We start from the raw sequence: 20,506 nt of genomic DNA on the forward strand, positions 1-20,506 counted from the left end.
CGGAGTCCTCTCAGTCTGGCTGGTTTGGTTTGCCTTAGAGGTGGAAAAAACCCCAGCCTTGGGCTGTAACTGCCCTGTTTTAGCAATTTTTTCCTGAGTGGGTGCTCTCAGTTGGGTTCCGCCAGAACCGCATTGTCACACCCGTGCCTGTCCCCTTCGTCAACAAGGGCTTCAACTGCCCATACTTCCTCATTCCAAGGAAGGATGGGGACCTCTGCCTATCCTGAATCTCTGCTTACTCAACACCTTCCTCAGGAAGACCAAGTTCCTATGGTGACCCTCGAATCCATCATTCCCTCCCTCCCTCAGGGGGCGTGGTTCACAGCCCTTGACATGAAAGATGAGTACTTCCATATCGATACCCACCCAGCGCATCGCAAATTCCTCTGCTTCCACATGGGCAACAACCACTATCAATTCCAAGTCCTTCCCTTCGGCATCACCATGGCCCCCAGGGTCTTCACCAAGGTCTTTGTGGTCATTGCAGCCCACTTTCACCAGCTGGGGCACTTGGTGTCACCATGCTCCGCTTGCCCCTCACCTCACTGGACATCTGTGTCAACAAGGAGAAGTCCATGCTGCTCCCGACTCAGACAATCCATTTCATCAGGGTGTGCCTGGAGTCAGCACCAGCACAAGTCTTCCTCCTGGCAGACTGTTTTGCCTCCCTTACAGCTCTCATGACAACCCTGCACTGCAACCGGCGCATGATGGTGTGCCGATGTCTGTCTCCTAAGCCACATGGCAGCTTGCACCCACCTGACCCCACAGGCTCACCTCCATGTGCACTGTCTACAGCTGTGTCTCCTCTCGGTCTGCCGACCCTCCTCATCCACCTGGATTCACCCTTGCCTGCCCAAGTTGTGTCCGCACCTCCCTCGCAACACCCTCTTTCATGGCACGAGGGCCTCCGATACACCTTCCCTTCTCCCCCGCTCTTTTCCCTCCTCCCCCAAGTGCTGCTCAAGATCCGCTGGGACCGGGTCACAATCATCTTGATAGCCCCATGCTGTCCCCAACAGTCCTGGTTTCCCAATCTACTCAGACTGTCCCTTGTCCACCGATAAACCTCCCCACCCTGCTGGATCTCTCACCTAGGAACACAGCCACGTTCGACACCCCAGCCCAGGCCCGCTCCAGCTGACGGCCTGGTTCTTGGATGTGGCTCGCAGGTTAACAATGCCTGTTCATCACCTGTCTGACACACAGCAGACGAGACTCCCCATGGGTGTGGTATGTCGCAAAGTGGAAGCGCTTCACCTCTTGGGCTCAATGCCACCACCTTCCTCAGAGGGACGTCTCCGTGCCTGTCATCCTAGAGTACCTCCTGGAGCTTGAGCACTCGGACCTCGTACTTAGCTTGATACGTGTTCACCTTGCAGCACCCAGTGCCTTCCTTCCCCCACTGCACGGAGGGTCGCTGTTTACCCACCCTGCCACTACCCGCTTTCTAAAGGGCCAGACGAACTGCTTCCTGCCCGTCCTTACCCCTACACCTTCCCCCCACCCCGGGCCTTAATCTTGTGCTATCTGCCCTCACCAGGCCCCCCTTCGAACCACTGGCCACATGCTTCCTGTTACCCTATCCATGAAGGGCCTTTTCCTCGCGGCCACCACTTCCGCTCGGCAGGTCAGCGAATTGGCGGCCATGATGGCAGACCCTCTGTATACCATCTTCCATAAGGACAAATTCTCCATGCACCTTCACCCTAAGGTAGTCTCCAAATTCCACCTCAACCAGTCTATCCAGCTCTGGTCTTCCATCCAAAGCTGCACGCCACTTCCATGGACTGGACACTCTCTCCTCCCCTCTGGCAGCAGGTTGTCCCGCTTGCTAGGGGCTTGGAGCCATATTACAACTGATTATTGGGTTTGGGTTCTGTCCTGCAGCTTGTCACTGTTCCCCCACACCTCCCACTTCCCTATCCCTTTTCAGGGACTGATCTCACAGGCCTGCTCTCATTCCAGAAGTGCAGTCTCTTTGCAATCAGAGGCTATAGAACCGGTACCTCCTCAGCACTGGGGGAAGGGATTTTATTCCTGGGATTTTCCCGTTCCAAAGTCCAAGGGAGGCCTCAAACCTATACTCGATCCGTGAAACCTGAACAAATACAGAACAAAGAGAAAGTTGTGCATGATTACCCAGTTTCTGTTATCCTGTCCCTAGATCCTGACGATTGGTATGCTACCCTCAATTTTAAGGTTCCTTGTGGCAGATGTCCAATTCACAATCATGTTGGGTCTGTCCTCAGCCCCTCAAGTCCTCACAAAGCGTATGGCAGGGTGGTGCTACCTCTCAGAGGGTAGGCATCCAAGTATTTCTGTACCTGGATGATTGGTTGATATGAGGACAATCCACGTACCAGGTGTAGGTCTGCATCAAGACAGTCCAATCCTTTGTTCATGCCTTGGGGCCAGTTAATCAACAAGGGCAAGTCATTACTGCTTCCTGTGCAGAGAATTGATTTTACTCCAGTTCGGTGAAGGTATACTTGCTCCCGGCCAGATTTCAGGCAAGATTGGACCTACGCAAAGGTCTCAAGGCCCATCCTTGTACAACGGTAAGGAGTTGCCTGAGACTTCTAGGACCTATGGCAGCTTGCATGACATGCCAGACTTCACCTCAGAGGCAGGGTGGTTGGAGTTTGCTTACTGTCCATCTTGTCACCTACTGGACATGCTGATGCACTTGCTGCAAGTGTCTTGTCTTCCTTAGATTGGTGGATGGACCTGCTAGCGCATGCAAAGGGGTCTCATTTTCCCTGACTCTGCCCTACATGACTCTGCTTACAGATGCTTTGTCCCTAGGCCAGGGAGCTCATCTGGACAGACCTTCAGACTTTGGACAGATCAAGAACTCTCTATGCACATAAATGTTCAAGAACTTTGAGGGATTCATCTGGCATGTCAGGTGGATCCACACATCAAAGGCTGTACTATGCAAGTCCTCACAGACAACGCTGCTACTATGTTCTGCTTGAACAGACAGGGAGGTGCCAGGTCAGATCATCTTTGCCAGGAAACTATAGAGCTCTGGGATTTTTGCTTCTGAAATACCATGACCCTCAAAGCCTCACACCTCCCAGGTGTTCAGAACTGTCTGGCAGATCAGCTCAGCAAAACATGCAGCAGGAATCACAAATGGTCCCTCAAGATGAATGCAGTCAATCTATCCTCCAGGCTTGGCAGATGCCAAAGCTAACTCTCTGCTCTGTGACTGAAGAGGAAGGGTCACCTGCTCTGGTCCAGGTCAGATCACAGCCCAGGGTCTACCTCACACACATTCCTTCTCCTGTGGAAGGGCAGGCTGCTGTATGCCTTTCCTCCCCGGGGTTTTGTGCTACTCAAACAGGATTATGCCATTCTGATTCTGACAGCACCAGCCTACTCACATCAGCATTGGTCCTTGAACCTCCTGAGACTCTGCCTCAAGGCCCCTAGAACACTGCCTCAAGTCACTGATATAATTTCACAGAACTATGGCCAGATGATGCACCCCACCCCGCCCAGCCCTAATCTCACAGGTGGGATGCTCAGTGGTTGTCAGCTCAAGAGACTGAGTGTTTCCTAGAGTTTCGGGACATTCTCTTAGGAAACCATCCATTAGATATATTTACATGATGAAGTGGAGATGTTTCTCTGTATGGTCCTAGTTGTGGGATACACCTCTTATGCAGACTTCTCCTTCGCTTATACTGGAGTATTTACTTCCCCTAAAGGGAAAAGGACTTTCCACTTATCCCACACCCCTTTGGGACTTAAATTTGGTTTTGTCAGTGTTAATAGGTCCTCCTTTTGAGCCTATGGCTACTTGTTTATTATTGCATCTCTTACTGAAAGTAGTATTTCCAGTCGCCAGTAAAAGACTGAGAGAATTATGAGCATTAGTTGCAGACCCCCAGGGTGCAGTTGTCTTTAAGGACAGAGTTTATTTCTGATTACGGTGGTTTTGGATTCCCACCTTAATCAGTCTATCTACTTACCAGCCTTTTCTCTAAAGCTTCACTGTCATGAGGATGAAGAGGGCCCCGTACTTCGGATGCCCACAAGGCATTAGCCTTTTTCTTGGACAGGTCTAGACTGTTTGGTGTCCCTCAGCTGCTCTTTTCCTTCACTGACAGAATGAAGGGGCAGCCTGTGTCTTCACAGAGAATATCAACCTGGATCTGAGCCCTGCTGTGCATTACACGCTTATGTCGGTATCATAAGTGTTATATCTGGGGTCTGTACAGCCCCAACGGAGGACAGGGCTGGGGGCGGGGCTGGAGGCGGTACAGCCGCACCGGTAGGAGCTGCTGGCGAGGGGCACTGGCTCCTGGGAGCGGCGGCCCCACGTTCTGCTCCTTTCACCACTGCAGTTCCCGGGAGAGCCCTGCGGTTCAACAGCTATCGATTTCTATCCGCGGATATCTGCATCCGCGGATATCAATTTGTATCCGCGCAGGGCTCTAGTCACGGAACATTGGGGGGGGGGGGGTCGGTACCGTACCGTATCGGAGGGAGGCTCTGGAACAGCCTCCCACTGGAAGTGGGTGGGGGGCAAAAGGCCTAGCTATTTTTAAGGCAGGTTTATGAATGGGATGGTATGATGGGCTGCCTGTGACAGTAGGGATGGGAAGGTCCCTTCCAGCCCTATGTCCAACGTTCCTATGTGCCAGTCTTGTCCCCAGCCACGGGAGAAAGAAATTCCCCAAGAGTCAGGGATAGCCCCTGGCAGCCATAGACTGCACCAGCAGCAGCCAGAGCCCAGGAGGAGCGGTCCAGCTACGGCAAGCCCCTGTTTTTCCATCAGGGACCTAGATCCCAGTGAGGCGGGCAGCAGCAGCCCAGCCAAGGCCTTTGCTGCCTGTAAATCCTATGGCAGGTTGTCAAACTTCACTGCACCGTAACCCCCTTCTGACAACAAAAATTACTACATGACCCCAGGAGAGGGGACTGAAGCCTGAGCCTGCCCGAGACCTGCCACCCTGGGTGGGGTGGGGGGGGCAAAGCCCAAAGGATTCTGCCCCAGGCAGGTGGCTGTAACCTGAGCCCCATCCCCTAGGGCTGAAGCCCTCGGGCTTCGGCTTCAGCCCCAGTTGATGGGGCTTCTGTTTTGGCCCTGGGCGGTAGGGCTCGGGCTTTGGCTTCAGCACCGGCAATGCCAGCCCTGGTGACCCCATTAAAATGGAGTCATGGCCCACTTTGGGGTCCTGACCCACAGTTTGAGAACTGCTGCCCTATGGCATTCCTGGAGGTGGTATTTTTCTCTCTGTTCCTGGATACCTGCAACAGTCTCCTTTATGGGGGTCAGACAGCATACCCTCGCCTTCTCCTCACACTGCTCCACACAAGGGAGCAATCCGTATTTCCCCCCAATCCCTCCCGTCCCCCAATGATGGTTCCCAGTACCTCCTAGGCAAAATGACTCACCGTGGCTGGACAGCGAAGTCGGATGGGGTGGGTGGAGGGTGGGATGTAAGGGAGCAGGGGATTTTGGGTGGTTGGTGGGGAGGAAATTTCATGTGTATTGGGGGCCATATTTCCTAGCCAGACGTGTGGTTAAAGTCTAAGTAAGCAGGACCCTCTTTCTGTAGGTGTATGGCTCTGGGAGAGGGGCTGGGGTGAGTGGCTCTGGGCAACTTGTGGAGGATGAATGCAACTTTCTGTGTGTGAGGTACATGTGGCTCTGGGGGGCCATTAGTAGGTTATACAATGATGAACATCACGGAAATGACTGTACATAAATAAGCATTAAATCACCATGCTGCAAGAGGAGCAGGTCAGGTGCTCAGTAGAGACACCTCTGCTTGGTCTCTGAGCCAGTTATGCTCCTGGAGAACTTTTTTCTAGACGTCACCAAATGTTCTGTTGCCTCCCTGCTGCATACTGCTAATTGGGGCTGGGTCTTTCTCTTTCAGCGGAGACTCCAATTGAGGAGTTCACCCCGACTCCAGCCTTCCCAGCGCTCCAGTACCTGGAGTCAGTGGATGTGGAAGGTGTGGCCTGGAAAGCAGGACTTCGCACGGGAGACTTTCTGATTGAGGTAAGCGCCCGAGGCTGAGCAGAGCTCGGTGTGCTCATTACTAAGGGTAAGATTCTGTCACGGTTATTTTTAGTAAAAGTAATGGACAGGTCATGGGCTATAAACAAAAATTCATAGAAGCCCATGACCTGTTCCGGACTTGTACTAAAAATAACCATGACAAAAGAGGGCTGACATGGTAGGGGAGGACTGAACCTGAGTGGAGGAGATGAGAGCCTGGGCACCACTGCAGAAAGGCAGGGGTCCAGCACCTACTGCCCACGGCGGCTCGGAGCTGTGGGGGCCCCCCACTGCCCACAGCGGCTCAGAGCTCCAGGGCCCCTGCTAGCTGACTGCTCTGGCCCACCACCCTAGGGCTGGAAAATGTCACATAGGTCTCTGTATGTCATGGAATCCGTGAGCTCTGTGACATAATCTTACCCTTACTCATTACTTAAATCTCTGAATCTGCCTCCTGTCTCGGCTCCTCCAGTAAACCCTCCAGCTTCTCCAGACGTGACAGTGCAGCCAGGGAAGTCATGCAAGCAACTATGTGCTTCCCATTGCACCAGTCAGGAAACAGGCTGACTTGGCTGTAATGGGAGGTACCCCGGGGTGAAGCCTGGAAGCTGTTGGAACCCCTGTGCTTCCTGACTAATCAGCTGGGTTGGCCTCTCACACTGCGTTGGCTGATGACACACAGCCAGCCCTTCTGAGCTCTATCACCATCCAACACGACAGCAGGTCGCACCATACCCCCAACTGAGTTACCTGTGTGCTTTACCCGAGCCACGCATGGACCAACAATGGAGGCACCAGCCAATTTCCCAGCTCCCCAGCCTTGCCCCCCTACTGGAACATAAATCCAGAATTGTTCCGTCCTGCACCAGTCAGGGGTCTGTACAGTGCAAGCTCATTAATTAGCCTGCTTCCCCCTCGCTATGGGGAAGATACGCACCAGACTTTGATACAGAGCTGAGATTCCCTAACACTTCACTCAAAGACACATGGGTTAAGATAAAACAGGTTTATTAGCTACAGAAAGATAGATTTTAAGTGATTATAAGTGATAGGAAACAGATCTAAGTAGATTACCCAGCAAATAAACAAAAAATGCAATCTAAGCCTAATATACTAGATAAAATTTGAATCAAACAGTGTCTCACTCTGTTAGCTAGTACAAGCAGTTTGTAGATGTTCTATTCCCAGGTAGGAATCCTCTCTTCCAGCCTGGGACAAGCACTTCCCCCAGTTCGGTCATTGTTTCTAAAATGTTTCCAGGTATTGAGTTGTAGAGAGAGTGAGGCCCTTTGGTGATGACGTTCCCCTTTTATAGTTTCTTCCATAGAGCGAGAACCCTTTGTTCCAAGCCAAGTTCCCAGCCCAGTTTGTGGAAAAATACAGATACCAAAATGGAGTTGAGTATCATGTGGTCTCGTCACATGCCCTGGCATGCTTGATGAGCCACAGCAGCCAGTATTCATGGGCTGTCGGAAGTGTTCCCTGGTGAGGACAAGACTTTTCCACGGCCATTGTTTTTGTTGATGGGCCATTAGCACCGTCTAGCTCAGGGGTGGGCAAACTATGGCCCTTCAGATGTTTTAATCCGGCCCTCGAGCTCCCATCGGGGAGCAGGATCCTGGGCTTGCCACACTCCGGCTGGGGAGTGGGGGTGGGGGCTTGCCCCTCTCCACACATGCTGTGGCTCCGCATGGCTCCTGGAAGCAGCGGCATGTTCCCCCTCCGCTCCTACGCATAGGGGCAGCCAGAGGGTTCCACCCGCTACCCCCACCCCAAGCGCCACCCCCGCAGCTCCCATTGGCCAGGAACTGCAGCCAATGGGAGCTGCAGGATTGGCGCCTGCAGACTGGGCAGCACGCATAGGAGCCGGAGGGGGCACATGCCGTTACTTCTGGGAGCTGCTTGATGTAAGCGCCACCCGGAGCCTGCACCCCTGGCCCCCTCCCACGCCCCAGCCCCCTGCCCCAGCCCTCACCCCCCTCCTGCCTTCCGAACCCCTCCGTCCCAGCCCCTTATCCCCAGCCCCACCACAGAGCTCGCACTCCCAGCCTGAGCCCTCCCCCCCGCTCCCCAACCCTCTGCCCCAGCCCGGAGCTCCCCCCCACACCCTGAGCTCCCCATTTCTGGCCCCACCCCAGAGCCTGCACCCCCAGCCGGAACCCTCACCCCCTCCCGCACCCCAACCCCCAGTTTCATGAGCATTCATGGCCCGCCATACAATTACCATACCCAGATATGGCCCTTGGGCCAAAAAGTTTGCTCACCTCTGGTCTAGCTTCTTCATTGTTGTACGTGAAAGGCTAGTTGTGAGCATTTCCAGCTTCACAACATCTTTCAGTAACACACACACACACACACACACAACAAAACTTCATAACTTCACATACAATGACAGCACATACAATCCAACAGGATATTAATGTTCAACAGACCCAGACTTTTAGAAGGATACCTCACAAGGCAGACTTTGTACAAAACAGCCTAATTACATGACAGCGGTGAATATGAGAGTGCCAGGGTGTCACAATGTCCCCTGCCACTAACCAGGAATCATCATCATAATCGAGGTTAGAAATAGAAATGGTCCACTGGATGCTGTCCAGTCCCTCTCCTGGAGGCCAGTGCAGGATTGTTCACCACAGGACATGTACTGGAACAGTTTGAAATATCACAGGTACTGGGGCTTCCAGCCCAGTATTGCATTGAGCTGACACAGAGCGTCGCACTCTTACAGCGCCACACCGGAGGCGCCAGCCATTTCGGCAGAAAGTCAGACAATCAGTAGATAGCTGTGCTCTGCCTTCCATCCGCCTTAATGACATTTTTGTATGTGGAATTTCCTGATTTTGTTAAAAAAAAAAACCAACCAAACTTGAACTTCTGTGGTATTATTTCCTAATGCTGCTGTATAGATAGTTAAGTATTAGAATGAAGGAAATCTTATTACCGTATATGCTAGTGTGTAAACAGACGCTTAGAATCCAGCCACACCGATCAGTAAAAAAACCAAAAAAACCCTGACCAGTGTTTACGCTGACATGGCTTGTGTGTCCATGGCTGGGGCTGGGGCGTAGCAAGACGTCCTGTCTGGGGAGCCCAGCCCTTGAGTCAGGGACGATGAGTTACCTGGCATGGGAAGCGTACAGAAGCTTTGTCAACATTTTATATTATTATTAAGTATTCATGTGACATTCACTCCCCGGGACCCCGGTGCTGATCCAAACCCCAGTGCGCTGGGGGCTGTGTTAACACACAGACCGACACAAGGGGGGGGAGGGATAATTGGATGGATTCACAAGAGAGTGAACTGGGGGGTTTTAGAAAAGTAGCTGCCAAGCCACTGTGAGTATATTTTTACACTTCATTTGCCAGAGTTTATGCTCCTTTCTAATTTCCTCACTTGGATTTAACTTCCATTTTTTAAAGGATGACTCTTTGTGTCTCACTGCTTCTTTTACTCTGTTGTTTAGCCACAGTGGCTCTTTTTTGGGTCTCGTGCTATGTTTTTTAATTTGGGGTATACATTTAAGTTGATCCTCTCTTATGGTGTCTTTAAAAAGTTTCCACGCAGCTTGCAGGGATTTCACTTTTGGCGCTGGACCTTGTAATTTCTGTTTAACTATCCCCCTCATTTTTGTGTAGTTCCCCTTTCTGAAATTAAATGCTATAGTGTTGGGCCACTGTGGTGTTTTTCCTGCCACAGGGATGTTAAATTTAATTATATGATGGTCACTGTTACCAAGTGGTCCAGCTATATTCACCTCTTGGACCAGATCCTGTGCTTCACTTAGGACTAAATCAAGAATCACCTCTCCTCTTGTGGGTTCCAGGACTAGCTGCTCCAAGAAGCAGTCATTTAAGGTGTCAAGAAACTTTATTTCTGCATCCCACCCTGAGGTGACGTACCCAGTCAATATGGGGATAGTTGAAATCCCCCATTATTATTGAGTTTTTATTTTTACAGCCTCTCTAATCTCCCTGAGCATTTCACAGTCACGATCACCATCCTGGTCAGGTGGTCGGTAGTATATACTACTGCTATATTCTTATTATTCAAGCATGGAATTACTCTCCATAGAGATTCTGTGGTACAATTCGGTTCATTTGAGATCCTAGGGTATTCCCCATGTCCCCTTTGGTGCCCATGTCTCACCCATCTCGTCAGAGCCCACAGGCACTCAGGCCTCATCCCAGGCTTCTGAGAAAATGCCCCATAATGATCCAGGGTGGGCAAGGACATACGCCTCCCGCTCCCCTGCCAGCTGCACCGCCCCTCTCCTCCGGCTCCCAGTGATGGCTGGCAAAGGGGGAGGGAGGCACTTCCAGCAATGCCACCCTACTAGGGCTGTGATGGGGGAGGGGGTGGCGGTGAAGAAACTCCCTCCTGGGGTGTGAGACACCCCTCTGCTGTCCCCCATCCAGGCTGGAGGGGGTGGTAGAGAGACCCGCCCCCCCTGCACCAAGAGTGGAGTGAGGAAGCAGAGGGGCAGTGGAAGAAATAGAAGCCCCACACTAAGGAGAGCAACAGGCCGGGGCACAGCATCATCTGTGACGAGGTGGGGAGTGGGGCGCGGCTGGTGTCAGGGTGGGGGGGCGCCGGATAAATGAATTGGGGGTTGGGGAAGGGAGCTTGGTGTGGAAGATTATCAGGGGAACTCTGTTCTGTTCAGGTTCTTATGTGGCCCTTTTTACTGCGATAGCTAAGCAGCATGCAGTGAGTGACGGTACAAGCAGGTGTCCCGTGTGGGTCTTGCTTTCTCTCCATCCCCAAGGAGGAATTGTGTGGGCTTTTTAAAAATAATGTAGCATGTTACATGTGCTCTATGCTGACGTACGTAAAGGCTGGCCAGAGAGATGTGCTTGGCACTTGGAGGGGAAGGGGGTGAGGTTTTGGTGATGCTTAGTGCTGGGGGAGTTCGTTCCACAGGAGAAAGCTCTGTCTCCTGCACAAATGAGCTTTACCCTCGCAGTGGACACTAGAGCTCCCAAATGCAGTTTCCCCTCCCCCAAGGGCTCTAGGTGATCTTTTAGCTACCCGCGGCCTTGAATATGAGGACCAAGACCTTGAACTCGACTTGATAGTCTTTGGTAACCCAATTAGGGAGCAGAAGACAGGTGGGATGTGCTTGCGGTCGCCCGTGTTGCTGAGGAGACATTGCAGTGTTCTGTACCAATTGGAGTTTCTTTTGGGTGACTCTTTCGTGCCCAGGTATAGTGCATTGCTGGAATCCAGGCAGGAGGTAACAAAAGCATGTATAAATGAAGCCAGGTCATTGTCTACAGGGATGGGACAGAGTCTCTTAGCCAACCACCACTCTCCAACTGCCCAGGCCAGGCTGTGCAAGGAGGAGTTTCTGAGCTCAGGGGCTCCCCCAGCCATACACCGCCTGATTCCCATGCCTGTGGGAAGGGGGCACCCAGGAGCTGGCCTGCTGGCTCTCCAGGGGTGAGCCCTACTGCTTGTGCCTCCCTGCCAGGCTGGCAGCTCCAGCCCCAGGCTCGCCCGCACTCACCTCCTCTCCGGCAGCCCAGGCTCACCAACACTCAGATGGTGTCCCCCTGACCACAGCGTCCTGGGTGGTCACCCACCCCTAAGGCCGGCTGGCCCTGGTCCCATAGGAAGAAAACCTAAGGGGAAAAGGCATTCAGGAAAGCTGGCAATTTCTCAAAGAGACAATAGAACATAAGAATGGCCATACTGGGTCACACCAAAGGTCCATCAAGCCCAGTACCCTGTCCTCTGACAACGGCCAATGGCAGGTGCCCAAAGGGAATGAACAGACAGGTTATCATCAAGTGATCCATGCCCTGTCACCCAATCCCAGCTTCTGGCAAACAGAGGCTGGGGACACCATCCCTGCCCATCCTGGCTAATAGCCATTGATGGCCCTATCTTCCATGAATTTATCTACTCCCTTTTAAACCCCGCTATAGTATTGGCCTTCATAACACCCTCTGGCAAGGAGTTCCAGAGGTTGACAGTGTGTTGCGTGCAAAAATACTTTCTTGTGTTTGTTTTAAACCTGCTACCTATTAATTTCATTTGGTGGCCCCTTGTTCTTGTATTATGAGAAGGAGTAAATAACACTTCCTTATTTGCTTTCTCTATACCACTCATGATTTTATAGACCTCTAACATATCCCCCCTTTAGTCGCCTCTTTTCCAAGCTGAAAAGTCCTAGTCTTATTAATCTCTCCTCATATGGAAGCCGTTCCATACCCCTAATCATTTTTGTTGCTCTTTTCTGAACTTTTTCCAATTCCAATATATCTTTTTTGAGATGGGGTGACCACATCTGCATGCAGTATTCAAGATGTGAGCGTACCATGGATTTATATAGAGGCAATATGATATTTTCTGTCTTATTATCTATCCCTTTCTTGATGATTCCCAACATTCTGAGGAATCATCATCCCAACATTCCCAACAATATTAGAGGCACTACAGCAAACAATCCCGATGCGCAGGAGAGATAGGAAAAACAGAAAGTGTCCAGTATGGCCCCACCAGGAGCTCTTTAATGACCTGGAAATCAAAAAGGAATCCTACAAAAAGTGGAAACCTGGTCAGATTGTGGAGGAGTATAAAAGAACAGCACAAACATGTATGGACAAAATCAGAAAGGCTAAGGCAAAAAAAGCAAAGAACATAAAGGGCAGTAAGAAGAGGTTCTCTAAATACATTAGGAGCAAGAGATGACAAAGGAAAGTGTAGATCCTCTAGTCAGAAGAGCTAATAAGGAATGACATCAAGAAGGCTAAGGTGTTCAGTGTGTATTTTGCCACAGTCTTCGATAAAAAGATTAAGTGTGGCCAGATGCTTAACACAATTAACATTAACAACAAGGGGGTGGAACACAATCCAGCACAGGGGAAAAACAAGTTAAAGAATATTTAGATAAATCGGATATATTCAAGTCTACAGAGCTTGACAAAATTCACCTTAGGGAACATAAGGAACTAGCTGAAGCAATGTCGGAACTGTGAGCCGTATCTTTGAGAATTCCTATAGAAGGGGTGAGGACTCATAGAGTTTAAGGCAAGAAGGGACCATCGTAATCAGAGGACTGGAGAAGGGTAAACATAGCACCTATCTTTAAAGGGGAAACAAAGAGGACCTGTGGAATTATAGACCAGTCAGCCTAACTTCTATACCTGGAAAGATAGTGGAACAAATTATTAATTTGTAAACAACTAAGGGATACTAGGTTATTAAGTAATAGCCAGAATGGATTTATCAAGAACAAATCATGCCAAGCCAACTGAATTTTCTTCTTTGGTAGGGTTACTGGCCAAATGGATGGGGGAAAGCAGTAGACGTGATATATCTTCATTTTAGTAAGGCTTTTGACCCAGTCCCACATGATGTTCTTGTAAGCAAACTAGAAAAATGCGGTCTAGATGAAGTTATGATAAGGTGGATGCACAACTGGTTGAAAAACCATTCTGAGAAAGTAGTTATCAATGGTTCACTGTCAAACTTGGAGGATGTGTCTAGTAGGGTTTTACAGGCTCCTGGATCCAGCACTATTCAATATTTTCATTAATGACTTGGATAATGCAGTGGCGAGTATGCTTATAAAATTTGCAGATGACACTTGCAGAAGTTGGGAGGGGTTGCAATGTGATGCCATTGCAAAATAGGCTACTATCATTCTAAGGTGTATTAATAGGAGTGTCGTACGTAAGACATGGGAGCTAATTGTCCCACTGTACGAGGCCTCAGCTGGAGTACTGTGTCCAGTTGTTGGCGCTACTCTTCAGGAAAGATGTGGATAAATTGAAGAGAGACCAGAGGAGAGCAACAAAAATGATAAAAAGTTTAGAAAACCTGACCTACAAGGAAAGGTTAAAAAAATTGGGTGTTTAGTCTTGAGAAAAGAAGTCTGAAGGCAGGACCTGAGAACAGTCTTTCCATATAAGGGCTGTTATAAAGATGACTTTGATCAGTTGTTCTCAGTGTCCCCTGAAGGCAGGACAAGAAGCAATGGGCTTAATCTGCAGCAAGGGAGATTTAGGTTAGATATTAGGAAAAGCTTCCTAACTCTAAGGGTGGTTACGCTCTGGAACTTTCAAGGCAGGTTGTGGAAACCCCGTCACTGGAGGTTTTAAGAGCGGGTTGGGCAAACACCTGTCAGGGACACTCTAGATTTACTTGGTCCTGTCCTAGCGCAGGGGCTGGACTAGATGACCTCTGGAGTTCCCTTCAGCCCTACGATTCGATGATTCTGTGATCTACACGGGACTGTGCCCCCCTTGGTATCTGGCTCTGATGCTTGCTTTGTGAGGGCAGACTTACATCCTTGTTTAGCTAGAACTCCTCAGCCAACCACCTTCAGGAGGGCTGCACGGCTCGCTGGGCTCCTCCCGTGGGAATGTGCAGAGGTCAGCCTGAAGGAGGATCGGTTACTCCCCAGTAACTGTCAGTCTTGGTGCGTATTGTCCCTGCACGGTCACACTCCCTGCCCGCTTTCCCCTCTCCCTTGGAGTTCCACTCGCGTCTGCCCCGAGAGGCTCGCAGAGGGGACTGCTCCAGTTGGGGCTTCATGAGCCTTCTTTTCCTTTGGCTGCTCACACTGGTGCAGCCCCGTGGGCACAGCTTTCCGGGGGCGCCAGAGCCCAGCGGTGCTGCAAGACCCACCTTGCCCTGCTCTAAGCACAGCTACGTGGCCTGCTGTTACTGCTCATGCCCCAGGCTGTAGGGACTCCTGCCGAGTCCCCTGCTCTGGTCTCCACCCCTCAGCATACCAGTAGCCACCCCTGCAGCCCTGACTTTCCACGCTGAGATCAGACCAGCGCCATGACCCTCAGCTGCCCAGCCAGGGGCCTACTGGAAAGGTTGCCATTGGCGTGAGCTCCATAATGGAGCTGGTGCTGGCAGAAGATGTCACACCGTGGGGGTCAGCTCCACCACATGGTTGACATGCCCTTCCCCCTTCCTGACACGGCAGGGGCAAGGGGGTGCAGGAGACGGCTACTCCAGTGCAGATTTACCTCCCCTCCAGGGACGCTTTGTGCCACATCATGGGGGTATCTGGGCGTTGTAATGGCCTGTGATACACAAGGGGTCAGACTGCGTGAGCTGGTGGCCGTTTTCGGCTTAAACTCTGTGATGCTATTAAATTGTTGTTAATGATGCAGAAAATCGTTAAATCTCAGGAGAAATTTCCTGTCTGTCAGAGCAGTAGGACAACGGACCAGACGCCAGCTCCTTCTCTGGAGGGTTTTAGGAGGAGGCTGAAGAGCCACCTGTCTCGGATGGTTTAGACACAGCACATCCTGCGTCTTGACGGGAGTGTACTAGATGCCCCTTGTGGTCCCGTCTAGCCCTGTGGGTCTGTGATTCTGTGGAAAGGCAGACGTGTTCAGTAACTGTTTCTGGTCTGAGTTTGTAAAGATGCAGGATGATCTAATCGTATCACATGAGGATGATGAAGTGTTTTCCATTCACTAGTAACAGAGCAGGATATTGGATAACTTCTACTAGGGAGAAACATTTTCAAACCAGCAGGTCCAGATAACTTGCACTCCTAAAAGAGTTCACTGAGGAGCTCTCTGTCCCGCAGATGTTAATTTTTAATCAATATTGGAATACAAGGAACACTCCAGAAGAGTGGATGCTAATGTTGTGCTAGTAGTCAAACGGGGCAAGTGGCATGACCTGGACACATGTAGGCCGGCTAGTCTATCAGTTCTAAGCAAAATAACAGAAAAACCAATACAGGATTCAACTAATTAAGGCTTAAAGGATAGGAATGTAATTAATGCCAGCTAGCGTGGTTTTATGGAGCATCGGTCTGGTCCAACAAACCGGATTTAGTTCTAGGATGCGATTACAAGTTTGGTTGATGAAGACGACTGCGTAGATGTAATATACTTAGACTTTTGTACAGCGTTTGACTTAGTACAACAGGACATTCTGATTACAAAATTAGCACTGTACGGATCGATAGAGCACATGTTAAATGGATTAAGGAGTGGCTAACCGACAGATCTCAGACGGCTGTTGTCAGTGGTGAATCAACATTGCATGTGAGTGTTTCTAGTGACGTGCCACATGGATCGATTTTAGGCCTGATGCTACTCACCATCTCCATCAATGATCTGAGAGTGAAACATGAAATCACTGCTGATACAATCTGTGAATGACACCGAGCTTGGTGGGGTGGTGTATAGTGATGAGCACAAGGCAGTCGTACAGAGCGATCTTGATGGCTTGATAAGCTGGGCCCACTCAAACAAAATTTCTTGTAATACGGCCAAATGCAAAGTTATATATCTAGGAACAAGAAATGCTGGCCATGCCTACAGACTGGGCCCGTGTCCTGGAAAGCTGCGACTCTGAAAAGGATTTAGGGGTCTGTCAGGTTCCTTCCCCACTCTGAACTTTAGAGTACAGATATGGGGACCTGCATGTGAACCTCTAAACTGAATTACCAGCTTTGATCTGCTTTTGCTGCCACCACCCAAATAGTTTGAGTCATTTGGGAAACTCTGTCTTCCCCCCCAAAACCTTTCCCTCCCTGGGTAGCCTTGAGAGACTCCTCCACCAATTCCCTGGTGACCACCGATCCAAACCCCTTGGATCTTAAAACAAGGAGGCATTAATCATTCCCCCGTCTTTCCCCCACCAATTCCTGGTGAGTCCAGATCCAATACCCTTGGATCTTAAAACAAGGAAAAATCAATCAGATTCTTAAAAGAAGGCTTTTAATTAAAGAAAGAAAGATAAAAATCATCTCTGTAAAATCAGGATGGAAAATAACTTTACAGGGTAAACAGATTCAAAGAGCCCAGAGGAACCCCCTCTAGCCTTAGGTTCAAAGTTACAGCAAACAGAAGTAAACTCTCTAGCAAAAAGGAACATTTACAAGTTGAGAAAACAAAGATAAACTAACACGCCTTGCCTGGCTGTTACTTACAAGTTTGAAATATGAGAGACTTGTTCAGAAGATTTGGAGAGCCTGGATTTATGTCTGGTCCCTCTTAGTCCCAAGAGCGAACAACCCCCAAAACAAAGAGCACAAACAAAAGCCTTTTCCCACTCCCCCCCACCCCCAGATTTGAAAGTATCTTGTCCCCTTATTGGTCCTTTGGGTGAAGTGTCAGCCAGGTTACCTGAGCTTCTTAACCCTTTACAGGGAAAAGGATTTTGGAGTCTCTGGCCAGGAGGGATTTTTAGTATTGTACACAGGAGAGCTGTTACCCTTCCCTTTATAGTTATGACAGGGTCGAAGTGCACAAGCAGCTCAACTTGCTCTCCGAATTCTTGCGATTGCAAAAAAAAAAAGCACTAATGCAATTCTTGATGTATAGCTAGTGGAGTAGCGAGTAGGCGCAGTAAGGATTTGATTTTACCTGTGTATATGGCATTGGTGAGACCAATACTGGAATACTGTGTACAGTTCTGGTGTCCACATCTTTAAAAGGATGTTGAAAAATTGGAGACCATGACCTCCTGAATATCACAGGCCTTTTTGTTTTGCCCAGTTACTCCTGTATCTCTTCCAGAAAGGCATCTAGGCTTGGTTAGATGACATCAACTCTCTTTGGAGTTTGTTCCAGTGGTTAATCAGCTGCACTGTTAATAAATCTAATTGGTCTGTCTTTAATTTCAAACCGTTGGTTCTTATTATGCCTTCCTCTGCCTTTGGTACCTGGCATTTTCTCTCCATGAAGGTACTTATACAGAGTAATCAAGTCACCTTTCAATCTTATTTTTGATAAGCTAGACAGATTGAACTCCTTCAATCTCTCACTGTAAGGCGTTTTTCCAGATCTCATCTTTTTCTTTTTTTATGTTCTCTGCAACCTCCAATTTTTCAACATCATTTTTCTAATGTTGACACCAGATCTCTATGCAGTTATTCCCACACTGGTCTCATCAATGCAGCGTAGAGAGGTAACATCACCCCCCTCCTACCTGCTCCTCTTGTCACACGGGGTGATGTGGATATAAATTCCTTTAACATTTGAGAGTCTCTCCGATGCTGTGTGGATGAACACCGTAGAAAAGACCACGAGGAAATGAATAATGCTCTATTCAGGGCAGGCTTTGGCTGGTGTCCAGTACATAAGGCAAGGGTCACTAAAAGAAATATGAAAAAAAAATAGTGAACAGCTGTTCATCCTGTGCACTGAATGAGCCAGCGGTCCTGTGGACGACAGTCTCATAATGCATGTGCACAAGGGGGCAGAATTAATGTTGCACAGGCAACATAAACTGGCTTGATTTCACAACCTTAATAGTGTTCTTTTATCATCTAGATTTTCTTTTTAAAAATTTATTTTATTTAAATTCTGTTACCAATAGATAAAGTAATTGTCAACTGTCCTCATCTGCCCGCCATCTAGCCCCCATTAATGAACTCACGATCACAATACTAGTGTCTCTTGGCGTATACAGCATTTTTCATCAGTAGCTGTCAAAGCACTTTACAAAAGTGGGTACTCAGTGGTATCCGACCTCTGTGTTACAAAGGAGGTGACTGAGTCACAGAAAGCTTGAGGCCAACACTTCCAAGCATAGGTGCCTAGAGCTAGGCATCCATGTTTAGGCACCTAGATCTGTGCTCTGATTTTCAAAGGTGCAGCACACCTCCACTTACGAGGTTCCTGTGCTCAGCACCTCTCAAATTCAGGCCACTTGTTTAAGTGACTAACGGGTGCCTGATTTTTTCATTTCTTCCATTTCGTGCTAGTCTACATCTTATTGCATGTCATGAGGCCTCGGATCACAACCAGACTGTTTATGACCCAAGAAGTCTTTAAAAAGCTGGATTCTAGCACTAGAAACTGGGGGAAGAATGATACCCAACATGGCGCCTACTGATTGCTGAAAAGATTTACCAAACATGCTGATAAGGGAGGAAATTTGGGGGAATTAAACTCAGGGCTAGAAACCAGAAATTCCTGGGTTCTCCTTTGAGTGATTGTCCATACCCATATTCCACTCATGGTGTGCATGCGACCCATGTGCCTGAGATCAGAGTTGTTTGTCTAGCAATGTCCAGCGTGGCCACAGATGGTACAGTTCATTACTATGCCAGTTGGTGTCACAGTAGTAGATTTTTCAGAGTAGGTTCCTTTGTACCAGCAGATTGCTTATTTTTCTTCCTAGTTCTAAGTCTCCTGGTTTCAAACACTGGCCCTTATGTGTGGTGCTGTGCCCATAAAACACATTAATTCTGTTTGGGGGAGTCGTCGTCCACGATAAATGTGCGATACGTAAGTCATTTACACTTAGGGAGGCTCATCTCCAGATATTGCTAATGGATACATCAATGAGACGGGCTTTGGCCCCCGGGTCGTTTGGCCCCACTGTACACGAGCTGACTGTATCTGAGTGCTTCTGTTAGCACGGTCTCTGCAACCTCTGAAATCCCATTAGCTATGGCTTCAGACCTGACACTGACTCCCTCTGTGATCTTGGACAGTTCATTTCCCCTGTCAGCCTCAGTTTCCCCATCTGTTAACTATTAACTACAGAGCAGTAAAGAGGCTCTGTGCAGGTGACCTGGGTTTCCTGTCCGCGACACATCTCCAGTGTGCTCTGCAAGTTCAGAACATAGCCTGGGGCCCCTAAGCCCCCTGTGTTCCTGCTGCCTGCTTGCTGTGGTTGGGCAGCGCTTGTGCTGATCAGTGTCTCTTTGTGTCCCAGGTGAATGGTGTGAATGTGGTAAAGGTAGGGCACAAGCAAGTGGTGTCGCTGATCCGGCAGGGGGGAAACCACCTGGTGATGAAGGTTGTCTCCGTCAGCCGCAAGCCAGAATCAGAAGAAGTCGTCCGGAAGAAGGGTAGGTGTGGAATGGCCTGGTATTTCTGAGCAATGAACAAGTGAGCTCCGTCTCATTCGGCAGGTTGTCCCCCCGGCTCAGCGTAGCCATTCGTTACACTGGGTTCAGTCTCCCACCAGCCCAAGCTCTCGGTACCTCTGGAAGCCTTTCTCTGCTGCCAGGGCCTGTTACCCCTCTTCCCCTGGGGCCCTTATCTCACCAGCCCGGCTCATTTAACCCAGGGGGCACGGGCTGACAGTGAATTAAGCCTCCAAGCTAAAAGCATGAGTGGCTGCAGTGTGAGCTGAAGAGCTGTGCCCCTGCTGCGGGCACCGTAACCACTTGTATCCTCGCCAGATTGGCACAGCGTGGGCTTGGACCCGTGGGTAATACTTTGCCATTAGTTACCCAGGGCCTGTTTACTGCCCTGGCCCAGTCCAGCGAAGGGGAGAGCCGCTGCCTGCTGCTCTGTCCCTGGTGACGGGAGACTGGCTCCCTGTCTGTGAAGCTAGACGGGGTTTCACAGCAACAGTGGGGAGGAAGTGAAGGTGCAGTGGCTCTCTGGGTGCAGCCTGAGCTAAACCAGGCTGGAGGGACCAGCCAGCCTGCGCAGACACCCCTGGGATGCACTTAGCACGGGAGACACTGCAGCATAGGCCTACGGGCACCACGTCGGCCAGAGCACTGGACTGCGCGAAGCAGGAGA

General features: G+C 49.8%; 1 protein-coding gene across 6 annotated transcripts in view; it reads left to right on the plus strand.

Moving 5' to 3' along the window:
* Nucleotides 1-20,506, plus strand: part of SHANK3 (SH3 and multiple ankyrin repeat domains 3) — a 650,584-nt gene that overhangs the window by 574,410 nt on the left and 55,668 nt on the right. For all 6 annotated transcript variants that reach the window (XM_054034834.1, XM_054034750.1, XM_054034917.1 and 3 more), the window contains exons 16-17: nt 5,901-6,025; nt 19,686-19,821. In XM_054034834.1, the coding sequence (XP_053890809.1) occupies nt 5,901-6,025; nt 19,686-19,821 (261 nt within the window). The remainder of the gene's footprint in view (nt 1-5,900; nt 6,026-19,685; nt 19,822-20,506) is intronic.

Source organism: Malaclemys terrapin, chromosome 1, assembly GCF_027887155.1.
Source record: "Malaclemys terrapin pileata isolate rMalTer1 chromosome 1, rMalTer1.hap1, whole genome shotgun sequence".
NCBI lineage: Eukaryota > Metazoa > Chordata > Testudines > Emydidae > Malaclemys > Malaclemys terrapin.